This window comes from Astyanax mexicanus, chromosome 19, assembly GCF_023375975.1.
Source record: "Astyanax mexicanus isolate ESR-SI-001 chromosome 19, AstMex3_surface, whole genome shotgun sequence".
Classification (NCBI taxonomy): Eukaryota; Metazoa; Chordata; class Actinopteri; order Characiformes; family Acestrorhamphidae; genus Astyanax; species Astyanax mexicanus.
The window spans coordinates 10902501-10926686 of NC_064426.1; the positions used below are offsets into that span (position 1 = coordinate 10902501).

General features: G+C 38.9%; 1 protein-coding gene across 1 annotated transcript in view; it reads left to right on the forward strand.

The window, feature by feature from the left end:
• prkar1b (protein kinase, cAMP-dependent, regulatory, type I, beta) overlaps window positions 1–24186 on the forward strand; it is a 149186-nt gene that overhangs the window by 38172 nt on the left and 86828 nt on the right. Inside the window, exons 3-4 of the mRNA XM_022666224.2 lie at window positions 4734–4904; window positions 9892–9983. Coding sequence (XP_022521945.1) covers window positions 4734–4904; window positions 9892–9983 — 263 coding nt within the window. The remainder of the gene's footprint in view (window positions 1–4733; window positions 4905–9891; window positions 9984–24186) is intronic.

The following is a 24186-nucleotide window of genomic DNA, read 5'->3' on the forward strand; positions in this document are numbered from 1 at the left end:
AAAAAAATAAATAAATAAACACACCACTCCTCACGCTGGTTCGAACCCGTATCTTTAGGATCGTGTTCAATACACTACCGCTGCTACCCGGCTAGTGAATTGGGACGCAGCCAGGAAAAAACGCCCTATAAGAAGATCAGTAGTGCAGTCCTCACCTCCTTCTACAGATGTGTGGTGGAGAGCGTTGTGTGCTCCAGCATCAACGTGTGGCATGGAAGCTGCTCTGCTGCAGACAGGAAAGCTCTGCAGAGGGTGGTGAAGGCTACACAGAGGATAGTTGTAGTCAGCCTCCCCAGCACCACAGACATCTACACCTCCAGATGCAGGAAGAGGGCCATCTGCATCAGGGAGTATTCCACCCACCCAGCACATGCACTTTTTGTCCCGCTCCCCTCAGGCTGAAGGCTTCGGAGCAAAAAGTGCAAAACAACCAGACTGAGAAACAGCTTCATTCCGGAAGCTGTAAGACTCTGAAACTCCACCTAACAACACACTGCACTGACACACAAGGACAAATTACTGTTTACATAATATCATAATATCAGGGCTGCCTCGGAGTAACAGGCTGCCGAGCGGAGCGGAGCGGAGCGGAGCGGAGCTGACAATCTTTTATTGGTCCCGCCCATAACCACACCTGTTTTTCAATAACCACACCTGTTTTGAATAGAGCTGAATAACGTTTTAAAAAACGAGTTCTGTGGGGAAATAACAATTTAACAATATAAGCAGAGGTTACACTAGCTGTTGCATTTAAATAATGGAGGTAGAATTACAGTATATTAGAAAAAAACGTGATTGAAAGTTGTCTGTTTTGCCATTGAAACCTATGGGGATGGGTGGGGGTTATACAGCTTTCTGCAACCGAACAGCAGGGGGCGCCCGACCTGTGGTGGCTTCACTTTGGAGAGACGATGCTCTGTCCAGCTATATACAGTCTATGGTGGAGCACTACAGACACCATCACCAGGATGAACCTGTTTACAAACAATGTGTTCACAGACAGAGATTTCTGAAAGTGCTCCTGAACCCATGCAGTGATTTCTTGTACAGACCCGAACCTGAGGGTCTGAGGATCACCAGCATCCAATATTAAACATATCAGCTTTGTCCATTGCACACAGGGATTTCTCCAGATTCTCTAACTCTTTTGTATAGGATAATGATATTATGATATTATGTATAAAAATAAAGATGTACAATATAAAATAAAATAACAAAAACAGCTAAAACAAAGCAACATAAAAAAAAACTAAAAAGTTAACTTAAAAATAAATAAATAAATAAAAATAAATAAAGTCATGTGAGGTAGTTGCAAATTGCTCACATTGCAGCTGTCTTTTTTTAGTATCACTTAGTTTTCAAGTTGCTCCTAACTTTGAGATGTGTTTCTTCCAACAAGCTCTGAATGAGTTAATGTTTTTCTATAAATAGTAAAATGTCTCACTTTTCTGATTTGTGTTCTATGGTCTTTTGTGAATAAAATATAGGTCTATGAGATTTGCTTGGTTTATATAAGTGATAATAAAGTGAATCTTCGTAAAAAAAGCTTCATAATGTGGTTTTGCGTCATGACGCTGCTTTACGTTATTAAACTCATGAGAGCTGAACAATAGGGACGCATTGTTCTTAAGAAAAAATAAGCTACTGGATCTACCTCATCTGTTTTCATTTGATACATATGTATTGCTGCACTAAAAGGTAATAATTCTCATTTGTAAAAGTTGGGTTTAATGCCACTTTGAAATAAATTTGGAAAAAAAGTAAGCAATGATATTATTTTGTCATATTTTTTTTTAAATAACTGAAAACATACTTAAATGTGGTATATCATGATATATATCGTTATCATGATCGTGATATATGATTTTTCCCATATCGCCGAGCACTAGTCCCAACTTTTTTTAAATTAGGGTTGTACATGCAGGTGTGTGTGTGTTTATGTGTGTGTGTGTGTCAGCAGGTAGCAGTGCTGTGCTGTACTGCAGTGTGTTCTATTCGTGCCCAGTTCTTTTGTGTCTGGGTCTCTTTGTCAGCATTTGGCTGCGGCATCTGCAGCTGCATTTAAGCACAAACACGTGCGTCTGAGTGCACGTAAACACATGCTCACACACACTCGCCGTCTGCGTCCTGCGCTCATGCACTTGGCACCCTCACCCTGGGTCTCGGTCGGCTCAGACGCTGACACACACATGCGCACCCTGTTGTCGTTAGCGGTGTCAGTGAATTATTCAGCAGGATGAATTATGAAAGGTTAAAAAACAGGAAAAAAAAAACAGGAAAAAAAAAAAAACAGAAAAAAAAGCAAACTGCACCTGCATGTGTTTACGACAGTCTGCTGCCTCATTCTCCCACGGAACAGCAGGAGGACACCAGCAGGACAGATCAGACTAGTTCCTAATTGTCCTTTTGTGAAGTTTTGTCTAGCTGACAAAAATCCCATTTAACCTAATGAGAAACTGTTTCCACTAGAGGGGATAGAATGGCTTTTGTCAAAATATCTGTACTTGGAATGGACTTTTATCTTCACATTTTATTTTTGGGGACTGTTTAAAGTTTGTGGAGCACAGAGACTGTAAAAAAAGATGGATGCCGTGTCGCCGTTCCCATTCGTTCAGTGAAAATGAAGCCAAAATCTTCCGCCATGTTGGCGATCCTGGAACCCGAGTCTGCCCAGTAGAGACCAGAGGAGGGAGAAAGACTGTGGAGAGACAGCCTACTCATTTAAATAACCCCGCCCCTGAGGGCTGCCTCGGAGTAACAGGCTGCCGAGCGGAGCGGAGCGGAGCTGACAATCTTTTATTGGTCCCGCCCATAACCACACCTGTTTTTCAATAACCACACCTGTTTTGAATAGAGCTGAATAACGTTTTAAAAAACGAATTCTGTGGGGAAATAACAATTTAACAATATAAGCAGAGGTTACACTAGCTGTTGCATTTAAATAATGGAGGTAGAATTACAGTATATTAGAAAAAAACGTGATTGAAAGTTGTCTGTTTTGCCATTGAAACCTATGGGGATGGGTGGGGGTTATACAGCTTTCTGCAACCGAACAGCAGGGGGCGCCCGACCTGTGGTGGCTTCACTTTGGAGAGACAATGCTCTGTCCAGCTATATACAGTCTATGGTGGAGCACTACAGACACCATCACCAGGATGAACCTGAAAAGGCTAATGTTGCATTATATGAGTTGTCCTGATTCTAAATCTCAACTGTTCACACTGTCGGATTCAGACTCTCTGGCCGCACCTGTAAACTGTCAGCCTTTTTTTTGTGCAAATATTGTGTAGAGTGCATAGTGATGTTCCTGTAGTCCTATAGAGTGGTTTAAACACACAAATCATTTTAATACACAACAGGTTTTACTGTACAGTTAGGTTCATAAATATTTGGACCTAAAAGATTTGGGCTCTTCAAGCCACCAAATTAGATTTGAAATGAGGCAAATGACATGCAACTGAGGTGTAGACTTTCAGATTTAACTCAACGGGTGGAAGACAAATATGAAATATAGTGTTTAGGAATTGCCACCTAACTTAACAACAAAGCCTCTTCATTCCAGGGGCTCAAAAGTAATTGGACACATTATCTCAATAGCTATTTTAAAGGGTGTATGAGCTATAACCTTGTTAATCCATCATCATTTAAACAGGTAAAAGAACTGGAATTGATTTCAGGTGTGCCATTTGCATTTGAAAGCTGTTGCTGTGAACCCACAACATGCGGTCCAAGATGCTCTCAGTGGAAGAGAAACAGACCATCATTAACCTGAAAAATAGAATAAATTCTTTAGAGATATAGTGAAAATCTTAGGAGTGGCCAAATCAACAGTTCATTCAGGTACATTCTGGGAAAAAGAGAGTTATGAGTTGTAATGTTGTTAAAAAGTTTGGACATCCCAGAGCTCCAGTACTGTGTGTAATGGAGCCATTGGTCAAAAGTTTGGGTACCCCGGCCAGCACTGCAATCACACTCGCAGTTTTTGTAGGAACTGCAGTCTAGTTATGAAATAAACATATCTCCTATTTATGATTTGTGATGTTGTTAAAATAACATAAGATGTTGTAATTTTGAAATAAACATCACGTAATTATGAAAAAATCATAGGTCCTTGTGTGTCGGACTTATGTGTCTCCAGCTGTGAGTGGCATTTAAAGCACTGGACAAAACTAGTTATTAATCAATATATTTTATATTTTTATGTATGTGACCCGGTGACGAGAAACAAATACTAACATATAGCTTTATAGATCTGTGTAGTTCACTGCTGGTTTCACCATACAATTGATGGGAAAATTGTGCTTTGATGTTTTATATATATATAAATATATATGTTTTTATATAAATATATATTATATATCTTTTCATGTATTATTTCCAAAAACTGCAGGATGTGAGAAAGAGTGAGTGAGAATGAACATCAGTCAGATTCTCAAAACAACAGATTAGGCTGGTGATTCCTGTAGAGATAAACTCAAATAAAGGGAATCTGAGGGCAAAAAAAAAAAAATATATCGCCAAGAATATTGTTATCACAAAATCACTCTGAAATAATGTGATGTTAATTTAGGGCCACGTCATCCATCCCTACTCAGCACACTTTTCTTAAAAGCCTCTTTTAGAGAGTATAAATTGTGTGGGCTGATCCTGAGAAGAGTAACTCAATTTGAAAGTACGGAGAAACTCTACTAACCACCCCTGTCTTTCTTTTTCTTCCTCTTTCATCTCTGCAGGAAGAATGCAAGCAGATTTTGGCCCGACAGAAGTCCAGTTCTCAGTCGGACTCCCATGATGACGAGGTTTCCCCTCCACCTCCAAACCCTGTGGTCAAGGCCCGGCGCAGGAGGGGCGGGGTCAGTGCCGAGGTTTACACAGAGGAGGATGCGGTCAGCTACGTCCGGAAGGTGAGAAATCATGCAGAACACACAGGCACTTGGTGGATCTCTGATCCTCCGTCAGCCGAGGGCGTGATCAGATCATGGTGGAAGGATGTAGAAGTGTAAACAGGTCCTTCTTGTTGTCAAAGCTCTGTTTTCACTCCTCCTCCGCCCCTGTCTCCTCTCAGCCGCTCATTAGGATGTGATTAATATGACAGGCTCTTAATTGTGGGCTAATGACACTGAGGTTGTTGCATGTCAGCAGCTTGTAATTGTGAGATCAGTGAAGCGTGGGCCACAGCCTCTGCTGCTCACTGTGGTCTCTGCTACCTGCAGGGTCACATCTCAAATGTTTTCTTACTTTTAACAGGTTTTCCTTAGTTAGAAGGGGTGTCAACTTCTCTTATCTGATTTGAATTGTATAAAAAGTGGGATTTGTGTATTTATTGTAAAAAAAGAAAATCTGCTTCAAAAGCAGCTATTAGATTTAATTCTATTTATTAAAACAATCTATTCACTAAATGGTTTTACCACAACATAAAATGCATCGCTAAAATAGCTAAAAATCTGTAAATATTTTCCAATAAATTAATATAATTTATTTTAAAAAATCTTTTTACCTTCACACAATTCTGTTATACTTAGATGTTCTGATATAATTACACTAGTAGTGGTAGTAATAATAATAATAATAATAATAATAATAATAATAATAATAATAATAATAACAACGTATTTTTCGCACTATAAGGTGCACTTAAAAAGTTTAGTTCTCTAAGTAGCATTAGCCGCTAACTGTGCTAAGTGCTTGCTCTTTTGCCATTCAAATGTGAGTATTATCAGCCTGTAGCTTGCTGCTTACCCTGTTTAGCACTGCTGAAGCAGCATTAGCATTTCCCACTAACCACACTAAGTGCTAGCTCTTTCATCGTTTAGAGATTAGTATTATCATCTTGTAGCCTGATGCTAACTCTAGCTATCACTGCTGGAGCAGCATTTGTATTTCCCGCTAACCACACTAAGGATTAGCTCTTTCGCCGTTTAGAGGTGAGTATATCGAATTGTATCCTGCTGCTAACACTGGCTAGCACTGCTGGAGCAGCATTAGTTACCCACTAACCGTGTTGAGTGCTAGCTCTTTCGGCATTCAGACGTAACTATATTGGAATGTAACCTGCAGATATGGGACAACATGGGACAAACCGCTAGCTGATGGTGCCCTGGCTTACCGGAGCACTTAGGAGTTCCTCAGTGTAGCACTGTCGGACGGCAAAATACCCATCAGTACCTCAAAACAATTTGAATATTATATGAAACTAATTGGTACTTTTGGCAGTGTGGGCAGTGTGCCAAGTCCTGCTGGAAAATGAAATCCACATCTCCATAAAAGTTGTCAGCAGAGGGAAGCATGAAGTGCTGTAAGATAAAACACAGTGGACCAACACCAGCAGATGACATGTCTCTCCAAATCATCACTGATTGGTGGAAACTTCACACTAGACCTCAAGCAGCTTGGACAGTGTGTCTCTCCACTCTTCCTCCAGACTCTGCTCCCTTAATTTACAAATGAAATGTGAAATTTACTGATGATCAGTGATGGTTTGAAGAGACATGTCTGTCATCTGCTGGTGTTGATCCACTGTGTTTTATTATCAAGTCTAAAGTCAGTGCAGTTTTGTTTTTCCACAAAATCTTACAGCACTTCATGCTTCCCTCTGCTGACAACTTTTATGAAGGTGCAGATTTTATTTTCCAGCAGGACTTGGCACACTGGCCACACTGCCAAAAGTACCAATTGGCCTTATATAATCATAAAATTTTGTAAAACAATGATTTTTGAGTTTTCATTGGCTGTAAGCCCTAATCATCAACAATAAAATAAATAAACACTTAAAATAGATCACTCTGTGTTTAATACATTGATATAATAATACGCTTTACGTGTTGAACTGAATTACGGAAATAAAGTAACTTTTCAATTATATTTTATTTTTTTAGCTGCACTCGTATATATCATAGAGTACCTCCAATGACTCTGTGTCTCTGCTATGATGGTAAAACAAAAAAAATCATGCTACCACCCACCCACACTCATAAAGAGTAGTTACCTGAACATGGTTCAGCAGTAATGCTAAATGGCGAGCGTGACACAGTGCTGCTGGCCCTCAGCAGTGTGTGCTGCACTGCCAATTACATTAATGCTTTCAGACGTGCAGCTCTCCTCCCAGCCTAAATCAACGGGACACTTGTGAAGGAAATTTCTCCCAGAAATGAATTTAGAAGGCGCTCTTAGAACGTCCTTGAAGAGAAGCTCTCAGCAGTTAGAGAGATGTGAGTGTAATGTAAGTGCATTTGTAAGCAGCTGTTGAGAAGATCCCATCAGATCCATGCAGGCTGTTGTGAACCTGAAAATATCAAAGGTGATGTTCCTTCTCAGACAATTTTGACTATCCTGCTTAACTCCAACAAGCTATATCATTGATACACTACTTGTTGTTAATATGTTTTAAGTAATATAATTCTCTCCGTACTGTACTATACATATATGAAATCTAAAGCTGTGTTTACACTGCAGGTAAAAGTGTCCCAAATCCTATTTTCTGACCAAATCTAATATTTAGTTTAGGCTGGTCACACAGTCTTTTTAATGACTGAGTGGTTTGCGATGTGTGTAAGATCAATGCTTCACAATAAGTTTCACTTTAATCCCTTTCACAATGTCAAGAGTAATGAATATCACTCAATATCAAAGACAAGTAGATTTGTCCCACCCAAATATTAATATATTAAAGAATGTCTTTAAAAAAAAAAGTTTTTGAAAGTGTGTTGTGTAGCAGATCAGTCAATCTGTGCAGTCCAAGCACTGTTTGTTATTAGGTGTCTCTGCCTCTTTCCTTCACTTTGTTAAGGCTTGTGTTGAGACGCCTGTTCAGAAATATCCTGTAATCACTGCACTTTCACTGAGCTCAGCTTCTGCCTGGGTGCAGCGTCTGGTAGTGTGTGCTTGCTTTAAATTCGAGGTCAGTGATCAGAGCACAGCGAATAGCCACAATGACAATATACTGCAATAAAAATGTCTTTAGTATAGTAACATATTACCAGCATTTAGGTTAGCTAAGGTTTAAATAAACTGTTGTCAGAAAGACCTCTCACTCATAAAATAATAGTAGTCTAAATTTATTTTTGCTTTTTTCTAATGTAGACCATGGATCTTGCCTAATCTACTGGAGAGTTCATACAAACTTTGCTTTGATACAGTTTATTTTTTCTTTATGTATGAATCGTAATAAACCACATTTCAAAGTTTTCAGACAACAGAAATCAGTACCAGGTAATATAGTGTAACATTTAGTTTAGATTTATTTAATAATGAACAGAAGAAAACAGAAAAAAATTGCATTTTGTTTATTTATTTGCAGTTTACTGTAATTCTATAACCGTATAATAATTCTATAAATATGTAAATATATATATATATATATATATATATATATATATATATATATATATATATATACACATATATATGTGTATATATATATACACATATATATGTGTATATATATGTGTATATATATATTTTTTTTTTTACAAATATTTACTAATTTTGAATTTGATGCAACATGTTTTAAAGAAGTTCAGACAGGGGACATGAGAGCACTCAGGAGACAGAGAGGAGAGCACTCAGGAAGGCACTCAGCAAGCTGCTGAACATCATGGACAATGTCCACCAGCCTCTGCACAGCACCATCACCAGGCAGAGGAGCTCATTCAGCGGCAGACTACTGTCCCAGTCCTGCTCCACAGACAGACTCCGAAAGTCTTTTGTCCCTCAGGCCATATAGGTCTATCTATCTATCTCATGTGTACCATTGTGTTCCATCACCTTTCCTTTTAACAAAACTCAATAAGCGTTTAGGAACTGAGGACACTAATTGTTGAAGTTTTGTAGCTGTAATTCTTCCCCATTCTTGCTTCATGTATACTGTAACTTTAATTGTTCAGCAGTCTGGGGTCTCTGTGTCGTTTTTTGTGCGTTTGAGCTTCACAGATGCACAGGTTACCAATGCCATAGGCACTAACACACCACCATACCATCAGAGATGCAGCTTTTGATCTTTGCCCTGATAACAATGCAGGTAGTTCTTTTCCTCTTTGGCTCCTAGGACACAACCTCTAGGATTTCTAAAAACGAATAGAAATGAGAACTCGTCAGACCACAGGACACAGGGCTGTGTTCATTGACGATGGTTTTCTGAAGTATTCCTGAGATCCTGTGGTAATTAATATTTGTTACAGAATGATGTGGGGTTTTAATGCAGCGCCACCTGAGAGATCGAAGGTCACAGACATTCAGTGTTGATTCCTTGCCGCTTACTTGCAGAGAGATTCCTCCAGACTCTCTGAATGTTTTGATGATATTATGGACTGTAGATGATGCAAATGCATGATGTAAAACGTTGTTCTTAAACTGTTGGATTATTTGCTCACGCTGTTGTTTATAAAGTAAATGACTAAGCCTATCAGAGATGCTCCTTTATACCCAATCATGACACTCACCTGTTTCCAAATGAACTGTTCACCTGTGGAATGTTACAAAGAGGTGTTTTTGAGCATGCCTCGATTTTTCCAGTCTTTTTTGCCTCTGTTACAACTTCTTTAGAACGTGTTGCAGCATCAAATTCAAAATGAGTGAATATTCGCAAAAGACGTTTAAAAAAAAGTTTATCTTTTTAAACATTGAATGTCTTGTCTTGTCCAACTTCCCTGGAATTGGGATTGTAAGAAACCAATTTTTGGAGTGTTTGGATAGACAAAAGCAACAGAAAATAAGAGAAAAGCCACACTCACATGTTTCATGCTTTAGTCTGGATTGTGCGATAATCTATAAATTGCTGATGGAGCTTGGGTGCATATGTGTGTGTGTGTGTGTGTGTGTGGTTTTCTTGTTTTCATTGAGAAGAGGTAAAGGTGGTCTTTATGGTCATGTTTGTGTTGTTTATAATGTATGCAGGTCATCCCGAAGGACTACAAGACGATGACAGCCTTGGCTAAGGCCATCTCTAAGAATGTGCTGTTCGCCCATCTGGATGATAATGAGAGGAGGTAAGCAGAAAAAGTTTATTCCACATCTCTGTATTATAAATCCATTTACAAAACATTTACACACACACTAAAATCTCATATAAATCGTAATAATGGAGGAATATGAATATCATGTGTGAATTTAACTATTAACACCCTTTACATTAAAATAAAAAACTCATAACATTGAAATGGATGAAAATGGCTTTTTGCCATATAATGAAGAATATTTTCTAACGTAATACTTTATAATGTTAAATTTAGTCAATACAAAATCTACTGTTTATTAATAAAAAAAATAAAAATAACCAAATGTCAAAATCTCTAGATAGGAAATCATAAATTCAGCATATTAGGTAAAATTCTTAAAATTAGCTAATGTTTAAAAAAAAATGCCCTAAAAGATTTTTGAGGAATCAGTTTATTTATTTCTAATAATTTATAAAAATAGTTAAAATCCTGGGTCAATTGATTCCAAAATGTGTTGAGAAACATAAATTCTTTGAGAAAATATTTTTATTCAAATGTGACAAACTTTTTGTTAGAAAAAAAGGCTAATTGAGAAAATTGGTCAAAATCCTAATTGGCCACTAATTTACAATAATTAGTTAGATTAACAGATCTTGTGGCACTAAGTTATTATTCACAATATTTAGAAAATAAACCTGTAATTTATTAAGATTAAGAACTATTTAGAGAAAATAAACTATTAATTTTCTCTTAACTAATAATTTATATCGTTTTTTTTTTAAGCTTACACCAATTCTATATGCCATGACCACTTTCAAATGGATTTGCCTACTATATATGCATATATGTGTGTGTGTGTGTGTGTGGAGACAGGGCACAGGGGCAGAAGGGGGTACCCTGTGTATACGCTTTGTTTCTCTGTATAACCATGGCAGCACAGAGGGGGAGGAGACGTATTGTATAGGGCAGTGTGGAAAGTGTGTTCTGGGTGGAGGAGGATTGAGTTACTCAGATCACTTCGATTCTCCACGCTCTGTCCGGCGTCTGCTCCAGTCGAGGGAGATGTCACAAACACGAAACGGTGAACCTCCCTCGCCCCCACCTCTCGCCCCCCTCCCTCTCGCCCCCACAACATCTGAGCCCAAGTTAAAGTCTTGGGGAATTGTGGGAATGGCGCTCAGGTGGCAGCGTCTGTTTGGCTGAGTTAAGTTTCACTGCTGCAGAGAATCCATTATCGTCGCACAGGCACCATGAAGAGGAAAGAAAGCCCTCAGCTTTCCGCTGCTAAAGCCTCCCCCGAGCGCACCCAAAACAACCACAACACTCAAATCCCCCAAAACACGCAGCGTTCCAGCCTTCCGTCAGCTGCTGATTCATCACACTGCCTCGCTAAGCGGCCGGCCCTTTGATTGGCCTTCGGGCCGTTTGGCCGCAGGTTGCAGGTTTTTATCGTTTCGGAGCTGGAGATGTGCCTGGAAGAGTCTTTAGGGTGAACATTTAGGATTAGGGATAACTTAGTAACATTCCAGTGTTTATCCATGAGCTGTGCCACGGATTTAAAGGCCCATATACTCCATTTTCCTTGTTTTTGTTTTCTTCAGAGGTCCCTTAGAGTTAAACCAGCCTGTGTTGCATATGTCACCCAATGGGTAACCCGCTCTGAAACACTCCATATAACTTCAGAGAGAATGGGCAGAGCTAAACAGCAGCAGTTTTTAAATTTCCCAACCAATCTGTGTTGCAGATTCAAACAAATCTGTTTTTATTACTGTCCCTTACTGTCCTTACAAAACAGACGTAAATGAGCCCTTTACTGATTGGCTGCCCTTCATTATGCCTTATTTAATAGGTAGCACACAATGAAACGCTTCTTATATATTTAGTGTGGGTGGAACTACACTACAGCAGTTTTTTGATTGTCCAAGCTCTCCTCATGCTATGCTTTAATAGATATTCCAGCATGTCTTAATACAATGCAATTCTGAAATTCTAATAAAACACAGTTTGTAACTTTCCATTTAAGACTGATGCACATACATTTCAAATTTTCCAATCTCTTTTTGTGCCAAAGAATTGGACAGATTATTTTATGTTACTGTGATTTTGAGTGCAAATATGCACTCTCCTGATTGGCTACCATGTATCATGACTCATTCCATCAGTAACGAAACAACCTGAAACACTCCTTATAACTTCAGTGTTAGTGAGAAGAGCTAAACTGTAGCAGTTTTAAATTTATAAACGCTTTTTATACTGCATAATTGCACAGATTTAGGGTTACTGTGACTTTAGAACATTTGCATCTCTTATTATGTCAGTGGCATTTAATAGTCTTAAAATTAAAAAAAATATTGTGAATTGCAATCATTTCTGGGACAATATATCTTCCACAAAAAACTAAAAATCTTATCGTGAAAGGCTTAGTTGGGGATGAGGTGGAGTGGTAATCATCCAACATTCTGACCACAATAACTGACCTTGTTCTCGTCACTGAATGCAATCAAATCCTTACAGCAGTGCTCCAACATGTATTTGACACAAAAACCTTAACTGAACAGTAGAGAGTAGAGTTACTCCAACAAAAGCAGGATTAAATCTTTTATTATCCTTGATTTTAAAAGAAACAATGCATAGGCAGGTGTCCCAATACTTAAACACACATACGGTGTGTTTAAGTGTATATTGATAGTCTGTATTGCATTGTGCCTCATTAAAAAAACTAGTCCAGTCTAAGACACTTCTTAAAACTTCAGTGTGAAGGGGCGGAGCTTAAACCCTGTAGTCTGAGTTGGCAGATGTAAATGAGTTGTTTTTTTATGACATCACAAACAATAAACTGAAACTGAAGATTTTCTTTGTGCAACTGAGTGGAATGTTTTGAAGCTTAAACAATGTTGACATATGAAATCAAGAATGAGGAAAAAATGAAGGGAAAAATTTGATTTCCACAGTATGGGCCCTGTAAGGCCGGCTTGCGTTCTGGTCTCGAGAGGGGCTCTTGTTCAGAGTTTTCTGGAACATTCCTCCTGTTTCTATAGTTACAGAGCCCCAGTGGCTGGCGTCGGCCACACACAATGTCCAATTATCACGTGTGTGTGCGTGTGGCCGTGTCAAAGTGTCAACTTAGCTTAAAGATGGCCAGATAGTTGCTGATTTTTATGGGGTGTGACTCTGTAGTCAGCGCTAAGTGACAGGACATTGACATCATGTCAGATCCGTCCACTTCTGAAGGCTGGGGCGGCTCGTCTCGGATGCAGCAGTGCTGGCAGCGCTTTGCCTTGAAGGCCAGCTTAGCCAAGTGTCCCCTGGTGGAATTTGACTGATAGATAGAGGCCAAAGGTTTGTGGGTAATGTTAATTTCATAATAAGAATGGCTTTCCACTAGTTTTATTTGGTCATTGATGTAAATATAGTCATGGAAGGTCATATTGGCTCATCCCAAAGGTACTGGATGGAGTTCTGTCACTTCCGGAAAACACAGTGCCGCTACACCACAGGTCATTAGCCTAGCCTGTCTAAGCTTCAGTGTGAGAAAAGCACAGTATGGAAAGATCATCAGCTCTAAAGGATGTTGTTGATTAATGAATAAATGTATTTAGCAGAATTAAAACTTAAACTTAATATCTATTGCTGTAAATATCTTAGGGTGTGCTCACACTAGGCAATCTGTTCCATGCACAGGCATGGTTACCTCCCAAAGCACTGCTTGATTGACTAGCGTGATTGCTCCAAACACTAAACCGTGCCCTGGCCCACTTGGACTCGGGCACGGTATGCATGATGTGTGCGCGCAATCCATGCCTGAGCACGGAACAAGATAACGTTAGCGATGCAACATTCCTATATACAAAATTGTCGTTGTTGTGCCAAATTCAGCGCTGCCGACAGGATAAGTAACCCCTCTCGAGGATGCACACAATGTCGTTATGTATGTATTCATCATTGAGATAACCATGACCGTTGGCCTGTATTTCTGAGTAAGTTAAAAGAGATTATCTCCACTTTTGTCAAGAAGACGCTCTCCTAAGAGAGGGTGCTTTTTATGGCGGGGGTGCTGAATTCTTCGCAACACCGGTGCAGAGAGTAAGTGAGCAATGAGTAATGATGTAAGCGTGCTTGGGCACGGATTGTTTAAACGTAGTGTGAGTGCAGGCCAGCGGGGGAGCACGAATGAACCAAATCATGCCTAGTGTGAGTATAAATACCTTCAACCAGAAGCCAGACTCTCATTAGAAGCTATAAGAAGAGTTTAGAGGCTGTTATTTCTGTACAAGAAGGATCTACTAAATATTAATTTAATGATTGCACCCTTTCTGTAAATCCTATAAACAATAACACTAATAACAGTAACTACACTGATTAGATGTGTAGGTGGTTTGCTGTAAATGTGTGAAACGTCGCTGTATCATTGAGTCTCTGCAGGATGTGTAACTTTTCAGGGGGAATAAAGTGAGAGCTCTGCTGTACATGGCTGTAATTTATTCAGGTCACCCTGGCTGGCTGGCCGGCTGCAGTGCGGGCAGGGCTGCTGTGAAAGCATGCTGTAAAGATGGATGGAGACATACTGTATGGGCATGGCCCGTGATGTAATCACTGCTGCAGTAATTGATTAGCGAGTTGTTTAATGAGCATGGAACATTCCTCGCTGTGACCTCACAGCACTAAATCATAACTGGCTGTGGGAGAAGTGACTGGTGCCGGAGGGCAGGGCACGGCCTGGGTCATTACTGGAAGTCAACTCCACTGTCCGTCACTGGAGTAAAGACCACCACTGTGTGCAGGTTTAAGTTGCATAGCTTTTGTTTGTTTGTTTGCATGGTCCTGTTTTTAATGCATTTTAAAATGAAAGGTAGATCTATTGAGAAAAAGCCCATACAGCCGTGGTTAGCCGCTAAAGCTAATACTGCTGGGAAACGAAACTGAAACTCCTGTAATAAAAAGTGGCTTTATTGCTTCTTATAACCTGACTGGTAAAATTCTTACATTAAGATGCACCAGATTATATTAGCTTTAATGTATTATTTGCTTTAAAAACAATAAATTGCATCAGTCGTCTTTTTGGTCCGTATGTTTCCAGCCTGACCAGTGCAGGAGACAGCAGTGGTGATGTGGACTGCGGATGTTTCGCGTTGACCCCGAGCGCTCCTGGCATAAGCTGTAGCCTTGGCACAGTGTTTCATGTGAAGAAAGCATCACTGCTTATTACTCACCGTACAGTTATGTAAGCTAAACGCCTCAGATTTGTTCCTCCCATTAGCGCTTTATTATGTTATCATCTGTTTCGATTAGGAGGAGGTATGAGCATGTGAAGCCCTCAGCTGGCCCTCAGAGCTGGGCCAAAACTGGGTTATTCACGATTCCACAGCCCCATTTATACAGGGGTCTCTTCCTTCACCTCTACTGCAGCCCACTGATGCCTTTGGTTGCTGATAAATCTTTATGATATTCAGTACCAGTCAAAAGCTTGAACACATTGAGACTTAAAAATAATTAAGAGACACATATGTGTTTGTCCTCCACGTTAATCCCGTGATCTAAACCTGATCAAATGAGATTTGGGATGAGCTGGAGCTTCACAGCGTGAAGAAAAAGCAGCAACTATTGTTCAGCACCCCCAGGAACTCCTTCAAGATGCTGAGAAATCTATTCCAGATGTCTCTCCCTCATGAAGACACTGAGATTAAAATACCAAGAGTGTGCAGATCTGTCCTTAAAGATAAATGTGCTACTTAGAAGAATCTAAAATATAAAACTTTAAAACGTTTTGTTTACGGAATAATTCTGCACTTGTTCCTGTATATCTTTAATATATTATTCACTATTAAATTTACAGTGTAGAAAAATAAAAAAATAAACTTTTGTTCCGCTCTTCTTAGGAGTTTCTTAGGTTTAAATGAAGGAGTTCTCTCTTTCATTCAGGAGAGACACGTTCCTCTGTTGTTCAGCCTTTGTGAAGAGGTGAAAAAAGAAGCTTAAAGATTAGGTTTCAGAAACGCTGGAGAGATGAAAAATGGGAGGTCAGCAGTTGCAGGTCTGGAGAACATTTGTCACTGTGCAGTGCTGCTCTGTGAGCTGCTCAACTTTGATCATGTAGAGGCTCTCACCATCACAGATATTGACCTTCTTATTTGTCAAAGTTGTACTTCTAATCTGGTGAAGGTGGACAGGCATATATTTAATTTTATTTTTGCAGTATAACAAAACCCTAATTTTATGTTTTATGTGCATAGGCATGTGCATACTGTATATCTATTCCTGTGTCTCCAACTTACCGCACATTTCAGTTCAGTACGTGTACTCTCTTCTTCTGCACTCACGTCATGTAATGTGTGCAGCATGTGGTTGTGCATTGTCTTGTTGTAAAATGCAGGAAACTCTCTGTAAAAGATTTCATCTTGAGGGTAGCATATGTTGCATAAATACGTCAAAGTAATTTTCTGCATTAATCCTGCATCACGGGCGTGTAGTGACACAACCCCACACCATGACAGACCCTGACCTTTACTGATAACAGTCTGGATGGTCCTTTTCATCTTTATTCTGGAGCAATTTTAATTCAATTTCTTCCAAAACAATTCTGAAACGCTGATTCGTCCAACTACAATACACATTTATTAAGAGTAGAGCAGTGTTTTGGAGTTTTTAAACACTACTGTAGCTCCTTTGTCATTACCTTTGGCTTCTTTATAATTTCTTTAAGGATGTGGTCTGTTTTCTTCTTTCTTCTTAACAGGATGCACGTTTCTAAGGAGAGTAGCAAAAGTTCTGACTTTTCAGTGATCAGGTTTGTTTGGCTTTTCGTAATAGGCAAAGCACCTGTAAAAAAGCCACACTTTCAATCTTTTCATCTTAATTGAACAACTTTTAAGGTAACTCCGTTAACTTGTGGAGAAGTCATAATCATAGAAGTTAACCTACTTTTTCTAGCCTGCACGATGGATGTTCACTTAATAAAATGTGTGCTCAACATAAGACATGAACAGTACAAATGAGTGTATTAGTTTGATTACATTACATTTTTTATTAATGAATTAGTAGTGGTGTCATTCGATAAAAAAGTTCAATCAAATTATTACAACAATATTCTGTGATTAACTGTAATTAATCGCACTTGTTCTTAAGACGTAAGTTTTTCTAGTGTACATTTATATGTAAATAAAACAATGAATGTAAGAAATGTAAAATTCAATTATATTTAAATGAGTGGTGTCAGTTAACATACTAGTTTATAATTGTAAGTTTTAGAGCAGATTTAGAGCACCAGTGTTGGGTGCTGGTTTTCACACCTGTAGTTGGTTTCTATAGTCCGGATCAGTTGATGATTTTTTTTTATTTGGAGCGTTTCTCCCTCTCTTTGGTTTGGTTTCACACAGGCATAAACCTAAATGCACCAAAATGTTCAGCAATAAACCATGTGAGCATGTTATCACCTCTGATTGGACGGATCAGTCTGGCACGGGAGCAAGAAAATAAATATAGTGAGAAGATTCTGTGTTTCAGAACGTGTATCTGTTCAGTGTGAAGCTGCTTTAACACAGAACGCTAAAACTTGCCTCTGCACTTTAAAACACATTGTTTTTAATAGGAGTCGAGAGGCAGTGCACGTTGCACATACGGTACTCAGTGTGTAAACAGCATGGAGCAGCAGAGACAGCATTTGTGGATAGCAGTATGTTATCTGGCTGATATATTATAGATTAAACTGCGCCTTATCAGCAGTGTAGCTCAATTAAATAGAAGTATATTTGAAAGCTGGTTTGGATAGAGTCCAGACCATGTTCTCACTACAATCAAACCACTTTAGAGTTTGTTTAGGACTGGACCGAGAAATCTGCGCACTGGATAGGGGCGGGGCAGATTATAGCAGAAGTCGGGGTCAAACTTGGTGGCATAATTAATTTGCGTTAACGATAAAGTGTCAAGTGTCAGCCCTCATGATAACTGAACTGAAACTGAACTAAAAGGTTCTGTTACTTTTTTTTGTGTAAAAGTATATACCTATGCTTATCAATTGTATTAATTCAACCTCCAGGATTATGAGTAGAATTATTAAGATCCATGTTTTATTAATAAAAACTGTTTTGTTTTTTAATGAACACTCTTTGGGCCAAAAGGTAGGGGTGTGACAAGATTAAAACGTGACGATATTTCTCGTCAGGCTTAAACCTGTCTCGCAAAAAAAAAAAAAAACAGTTTAGTGTGGACTTTTTAAGAGGGATCTGGCAACACAGTAGCGATAGCAGAGAGTGTGGTGGCTGAGCAGTGAGAGCAGCTCTCAGCAGAAGAGGAAAATACATGCATTTGCATAGAAGATGCTTCTGCTACTTTTAAGTTGTATATCTGGCTGCAGTGAAATATTTTGGCTCCAGTGGAAACAATAAATGGTAACAGAGTGACCAACAAGACACAAACCATATGTAAATACTGTAAGTAAATCCTACACGTGACTGTTTCATAGGCAGCTATACTAATCCCTTAGCTCTGTACTGTATTTAAAAAAACATGTTCTGTCTCTGTTTCACTTCAAGCATAGTCTTAATATGACTGGTTATGGTTATGCATAGTTAAATTACAAGAGATTTAGGAGAAAAAAACACAAACCATAGTCTTAATATGACTGGTTGTGGTTTGCTCTTACTGTTTGCACTATATAAGACCTAGAAAAGTTTTATTTATTTTTTTTATTCTTATTTCTATTTCTTATAGAATCAATGTGTGAGAAAAACCAGTCTGTTAAGTTTGTGTTATATGATTTTGTCAAATAAAACTCTAGTTTTCAAGCCATTTTTCATTTTTGACGTTTTCTTTAAAATTTAGTTTTTTAAATCTTTTCTCGTCTCGTTCTAGTGAACCCAGTATCGTGTCTCGTCTCATGATATTAGTGTCTCGTCACACCCCAACCAAAAGGTGATTTATGCACCTGGACGTTTTACTTTTCCCACATGTGCACACTCAGGTGACCCTGCTGCCCCTGCTCTAACTCCCCCCCCACCCCCTGCCCCAACAGTGCCCACAGTGCCAACAGTGCCAGCAGTGCCACCTGCCTGTTCTTCATGCCAAATCCGCACAGCAGCCCATTGTTCAGCAGCTAAAGACAGCATTGTTACCTTTTCACTGTAATAAAAGGAATAAATAAAGAAAGAGAGAGATGAGGAGGAGGAGCAGGAGGAGGGTGAAGCACACTGATTCACTGCTGTACTAATTCTGAACCCTGATGACCGTAAGGTTCCGTCAGCAATCACTGGAATTACACTATAATATGATACTATAATACAGGGCTACAAAACAGTCAGTGCCAGCTGGACCCCTTCAGCCTAATATATGAACCTTATGTTCCCCTTAAGAATGTATGAGAGCTAACTGTTAAATACGCAAACACACAAACAGATTACACTTTACAGGTGGGAGCAGGTGTGACATGATTTAAATTCTTATTTATTGAATTAAATAAATATGGAGTATTACATTCTTTCAGAATTTGCCATTGACATTCTCATACAGGTTCATAAAAACCTGGTTGGAAACATTGTAATTGATTTAATGTACAATATAACAATTTCCTAAACAAAGTCAACAGCTGCTAAACCTAAACTTACTAAAACACTTTAACTTTTTCATTTTAAAATTTAAATTTCTGACAGTTTTGGAAACTTTATGTAATATGTATAGATATATATTTTAATGTCAGATATAACACCATAATATAATACAATATTTTAAAATAAAATGTGTTTTCTTATCAATTTAAACACTAATAACGTGTATTTCACTCATCACAGCATAAAGAATGCGCAAGAATCATCTATCATTGAAACTTTACTTAAATGCTATAAATTGTAGATTTAAACACCTGTAGATTAAGGAAATCTCCACTATTTATACTGTTGCACTTTTATATTATGTTCCTTGCTATTATGTCAGCTACTAAAATATCTTAACGCATACTTAAATGAGATTTGCTCCTTTACAGAACATGATTTATACAACACATGTCAAATTCAAATCATGTTTTTGAAAGGAGCAATATCCCTTCATTCTCTGGCAAATTGGGGTGGAAGAACATAAACAAGACTTTTTGGTATATTGAATAATTATCATTTATATGTCTAAAGTAGGCGTGTCACAATATGTCACACTGGCCAGACACACAACAGACACTCGCAGATAATAATCACACATCCTAAACTTACAATAGTAGTCAGGGGCAGGCAGGGTCAGTAATAGTAAAGCAGCAAATATAAACAACATACCAGAGCGTAATCAGGTAAAAACCGGGTCATAGACAGTAAATCCAAGAAAGGCAAGGCAAAAACGGACAAGGACAAGGCAAAAACTAGTCGTAACATAGAAACACGTTGTATTAGAGCTAGATAACTAGATTTAACACTCGGCAGGAGACAGAGCAAACTGAGGGGTATTTATACTAGAAAGGCCAGGTGGAAATAAGTAGTAACTGGGGGAGCAGGAACGCCGTGATTAGCAGAGTCAGGAAAGTCTAGTTCAGAGTCCAGATCAAGCAGATTGACCACATCAGAACTCACACAATAATTACAATTTCAAATAAAACCTGATTGTAATATAATCCATCGTGCTTCCTTGCATGTTTTTTTTTTTTTTTTTGAAAGAATGAATGTAATCAATATAGGCAGTCACATAATAATCAATGTATCAATAACAACACCTTTATGTACACAGATCAGACCTAAATAGGTGAAGAAAAAATGCATTGTCATGCCTATATCAAATCCTAATTCAAGCTTTAATGTTTTGTACTCTTTACATAATAACACCATTTAGAGCATTTAGTTTATTTTACTTGCATAAAAGAAGGTATAAATGATGAAGCTTAAGTCCCACTTTATCCATTGTGCCAGTATATCAATATTCACTCTGTATTAAAGAATGAAATTGGAGGTCAGTGCAGAGAATAGAAGGTGAATATGGGAGGATAACTTGTCAGGAGATTTCAAACACCACAATTTCATGCTTTGCCATGTTGTATAGATTTTGAAAAACACAGTATTGATTTGAAATTAATAAGGTTTTCATGCAGTGAATCATTTTGTGTTGTGTCTAATCCCATCATCTAGATAAATTGGTGGAGTCCAAACTCTTTAGGGATGGTTTTACAGCCTGATAAGCAACTCTTCAACAACTCTTACTGGGATCCTCAGAAATCTCCTTTGTTTGTACCCTGATTAACTTTCACAAACGTGTTTTAAAGAGCATCCTTTGATAGATTCATGTAAAAAAAAAAAACAACAAATGCTAACCCTGGAGGTTTACATACTTTTGCCACTTAGAAATGTGTAATATTTGATCATTAATAATTTAGTAAACAAATAGTAGTATAGTGTAAAAATATAATATTTTCTCATTTGTTTAACTGGGTTCTCTTTATCTACGTTTATAACTTCTAAATTCTAAAGGGTTGATAAATCACTGTATGGTATAGCCAGCTTCTTATTAATGCATGCGTTTTAGTTTGTTTTCAAGTTAAATGTTAATAGTCATGTGTTTATTGACTGCAGCCGATGTGGTGAGACCATTACAGCAAGAGCTCATGATTCATCACACTGTTAAACATTTCCTAAAGGGTCACAACCCTGATACTGATTCCACACATTACAGTACATTACATCCACACACAAACACATTAACACAAACCTGCACTGTACCCACACTCACTCACATGAAGGCCATCTAACAGCTGTGCTATTACAGGTGGCCTGGCACCGTACCCAGCGTCACATTTAACCACACCTGCCCACCTGCTCTAACACCCTTATCGCTACGCCCAAACCATTAGCTAACTGCCCGTCTTGTTTTTCCTCGTAGAGTTTTTATTTCGGCAGCTGTTTGCATTTATGGAAAGTAAATGGGGCTCAGATAACAGCGTATCAGATAAATAAAGCCTGATCGCTGATATAGAGGAAAGGGGGGGTTAGATGAGGAGGTTTAGATAGCGGCCAGTTTAATCAAGGTTAAAGGCCCTTTTGATGAACTGAAGTGGACTTATCTGCTGTCCAAACACAACCTGTGTCCCTCTGATAGTAACTGTACCACTATTAGAATAGCAGTATCTGGTTTCCTGCTGATCTGATCTCCATTAGGAGCAAGTCTTTTTTCCGCACACCTGAAGAAACAAATGCAGAAATGCTATCTGTTTGACCTCTAAAGCCAGATGCTGTCATACGTGTGAATGCATACGTTTGGGTATGTGTAAGTGTATGTGAAGGTTTGTATTTGAGTATGTGAAGGTTTGCTTTTTGAAAACTTTTTTAGCACATTCCACAATATTTCTAGGGCTTGGACTATGATTTATCCCCCCAGAGTGTTTAAGTGCTCCATTTATTTTTTCTTATTTAACTATGCCAAAGTAAACATATTTTTTCTGCTTAGAGTCATTGTCTTGCTGCATAACCCACTTGCACTGAAGAACCTAAAATTAACTTTAAGTGTTCATTTAAATTTAACAAAGAGAAAGAGAGAGAGAGAGAGACAGAGATGGTAATAGCTAGAGAGAACTAGAGAGAGAGAATGACAAATGAGAGAGAAAGAGAGAGAGAGTAAGAGATGAGGTAAGAGCTAGAGAGAGAGAGAGAGAGCAATAGACGATAGGGGACGATAGACGAGAGAAAGAGAGGTGTGATGAGAGCTACAAATGAGAGAGAGAGACAGATTGTAAGAACTAGAGAGAGAGAATGACATGTGAGAGAGAGAGACATGAGGTAAGAGCTAAAGAGAGAGCGATAGATAGAGCTAAAGAAAGGGGATGACAGATGAGAAAGAGAGGTATGGTGAGAGGTACAAATGTGTGTGAGAGAGAGAGAGGGAGAGAGAGAGAGAGATGGGGTCATAGCTGGACAGAGTGAATGAAAAATAATAGAAAGACATTAGGTAAGAGAGAGAGAGAGAGAGAGAGAGAGAAAGAATGAGAGTGAGAGATGGTAAGTACTAGAGAGAGAGAATAACAGATGAGAGATAGACATGGGGTATAAGCTGGAGAGAGAGATGGTAAGACCTAAAGAGTGAATTACAGACAAGAGAGAAAGAGAGAGAGAGAGAGAGAGAGAATACCAGACTAGAGAAAGACATAAGGTAAGAGAGAGAGAGAGAGAATGATGGTAAGAGCTAGAGAGAAAGAGAGAGAGAGAGAGAGAGAGAGAGATGGGAAGAACTAGAGGTTGAATACCAGACGAGAGAGAAACATAAGGTAAGAGAGAGAGAATGATGGTAAGAGCGAGAGAGAGAGAGAGAGAGAGAGAGAAAGAGAGAGAGCGATGGTAAGAACTAGAGAGAGAGAGAGTGAATACCAGACGAGAGAGAGACATAAGGTAAGAGAGAGAGAATGATGGTGAGAGAGAGAGAGAGAGAGAGAGATGGAGCTAAAGAGAGGGGACGATAGATGAGATAAAGAGAGGTGTGGTGAGAGCTACAAATGAGAGAGAGAGAGGGAGAGAGAGAGTTGAAAGGAAGGAGCTGTTGAAGGCCACAGTGAGATGGATGAGGAGGATTGTGGGTAATTTGTCAGCACTTTTTAATAGGCTGATGTATGCGTCCCTGGCGACTCTCCGGGTTTCCGACAGGTCAGCTCAGCCTCGCTTTGATCTCTCATTAACGCCGCTGGAAAGTGTCCATCAGACCTGCTCACACACACACACACACACACTCACACACGCTAACAAAGTGCAGGAACAAATAGGCGTCATTCCACACTGAACACATTCAAAACATCACACTCACTGAACCCAGTACACACACAGCACATCTGTGTATGTGTGTATGTGTGTGTGTGTGAGCACCAGCATACTCATAATCCTAAGCATAATTTAATTGCTATATGAAAAAATATATATCTGCTCTCCTATTGCAGATGTGTGCATCGACAACATTGTAGTGTGTGTGTGTGTGTGTGTGTGTGTGAGTGTGTGCTGAGCATGCAGCTGGCATAATCCGCCAATTAAGCAGACGAGTAATGAGTTGATGAACCATCCACCTTCCGACCTTTGACCCTTCACCCTTGCGTCTCTGCCCTCAACCCTCTGACCTTCTGACCCTGTGCTGACTGACAGTGACCATCTTCTGTATCTTCAGAGATCTTCTAAAGAACTGTCCTGCACAGAAACTATATAGACAAAAGTATTGGGACAGGGACTGTTGATTCTCCTATCTCCGTTGTTAATTTACTACCTATTTTGGTCTGTTTCCATTACATTGCATTACATTACATTACATTACATTTGGCAGACTC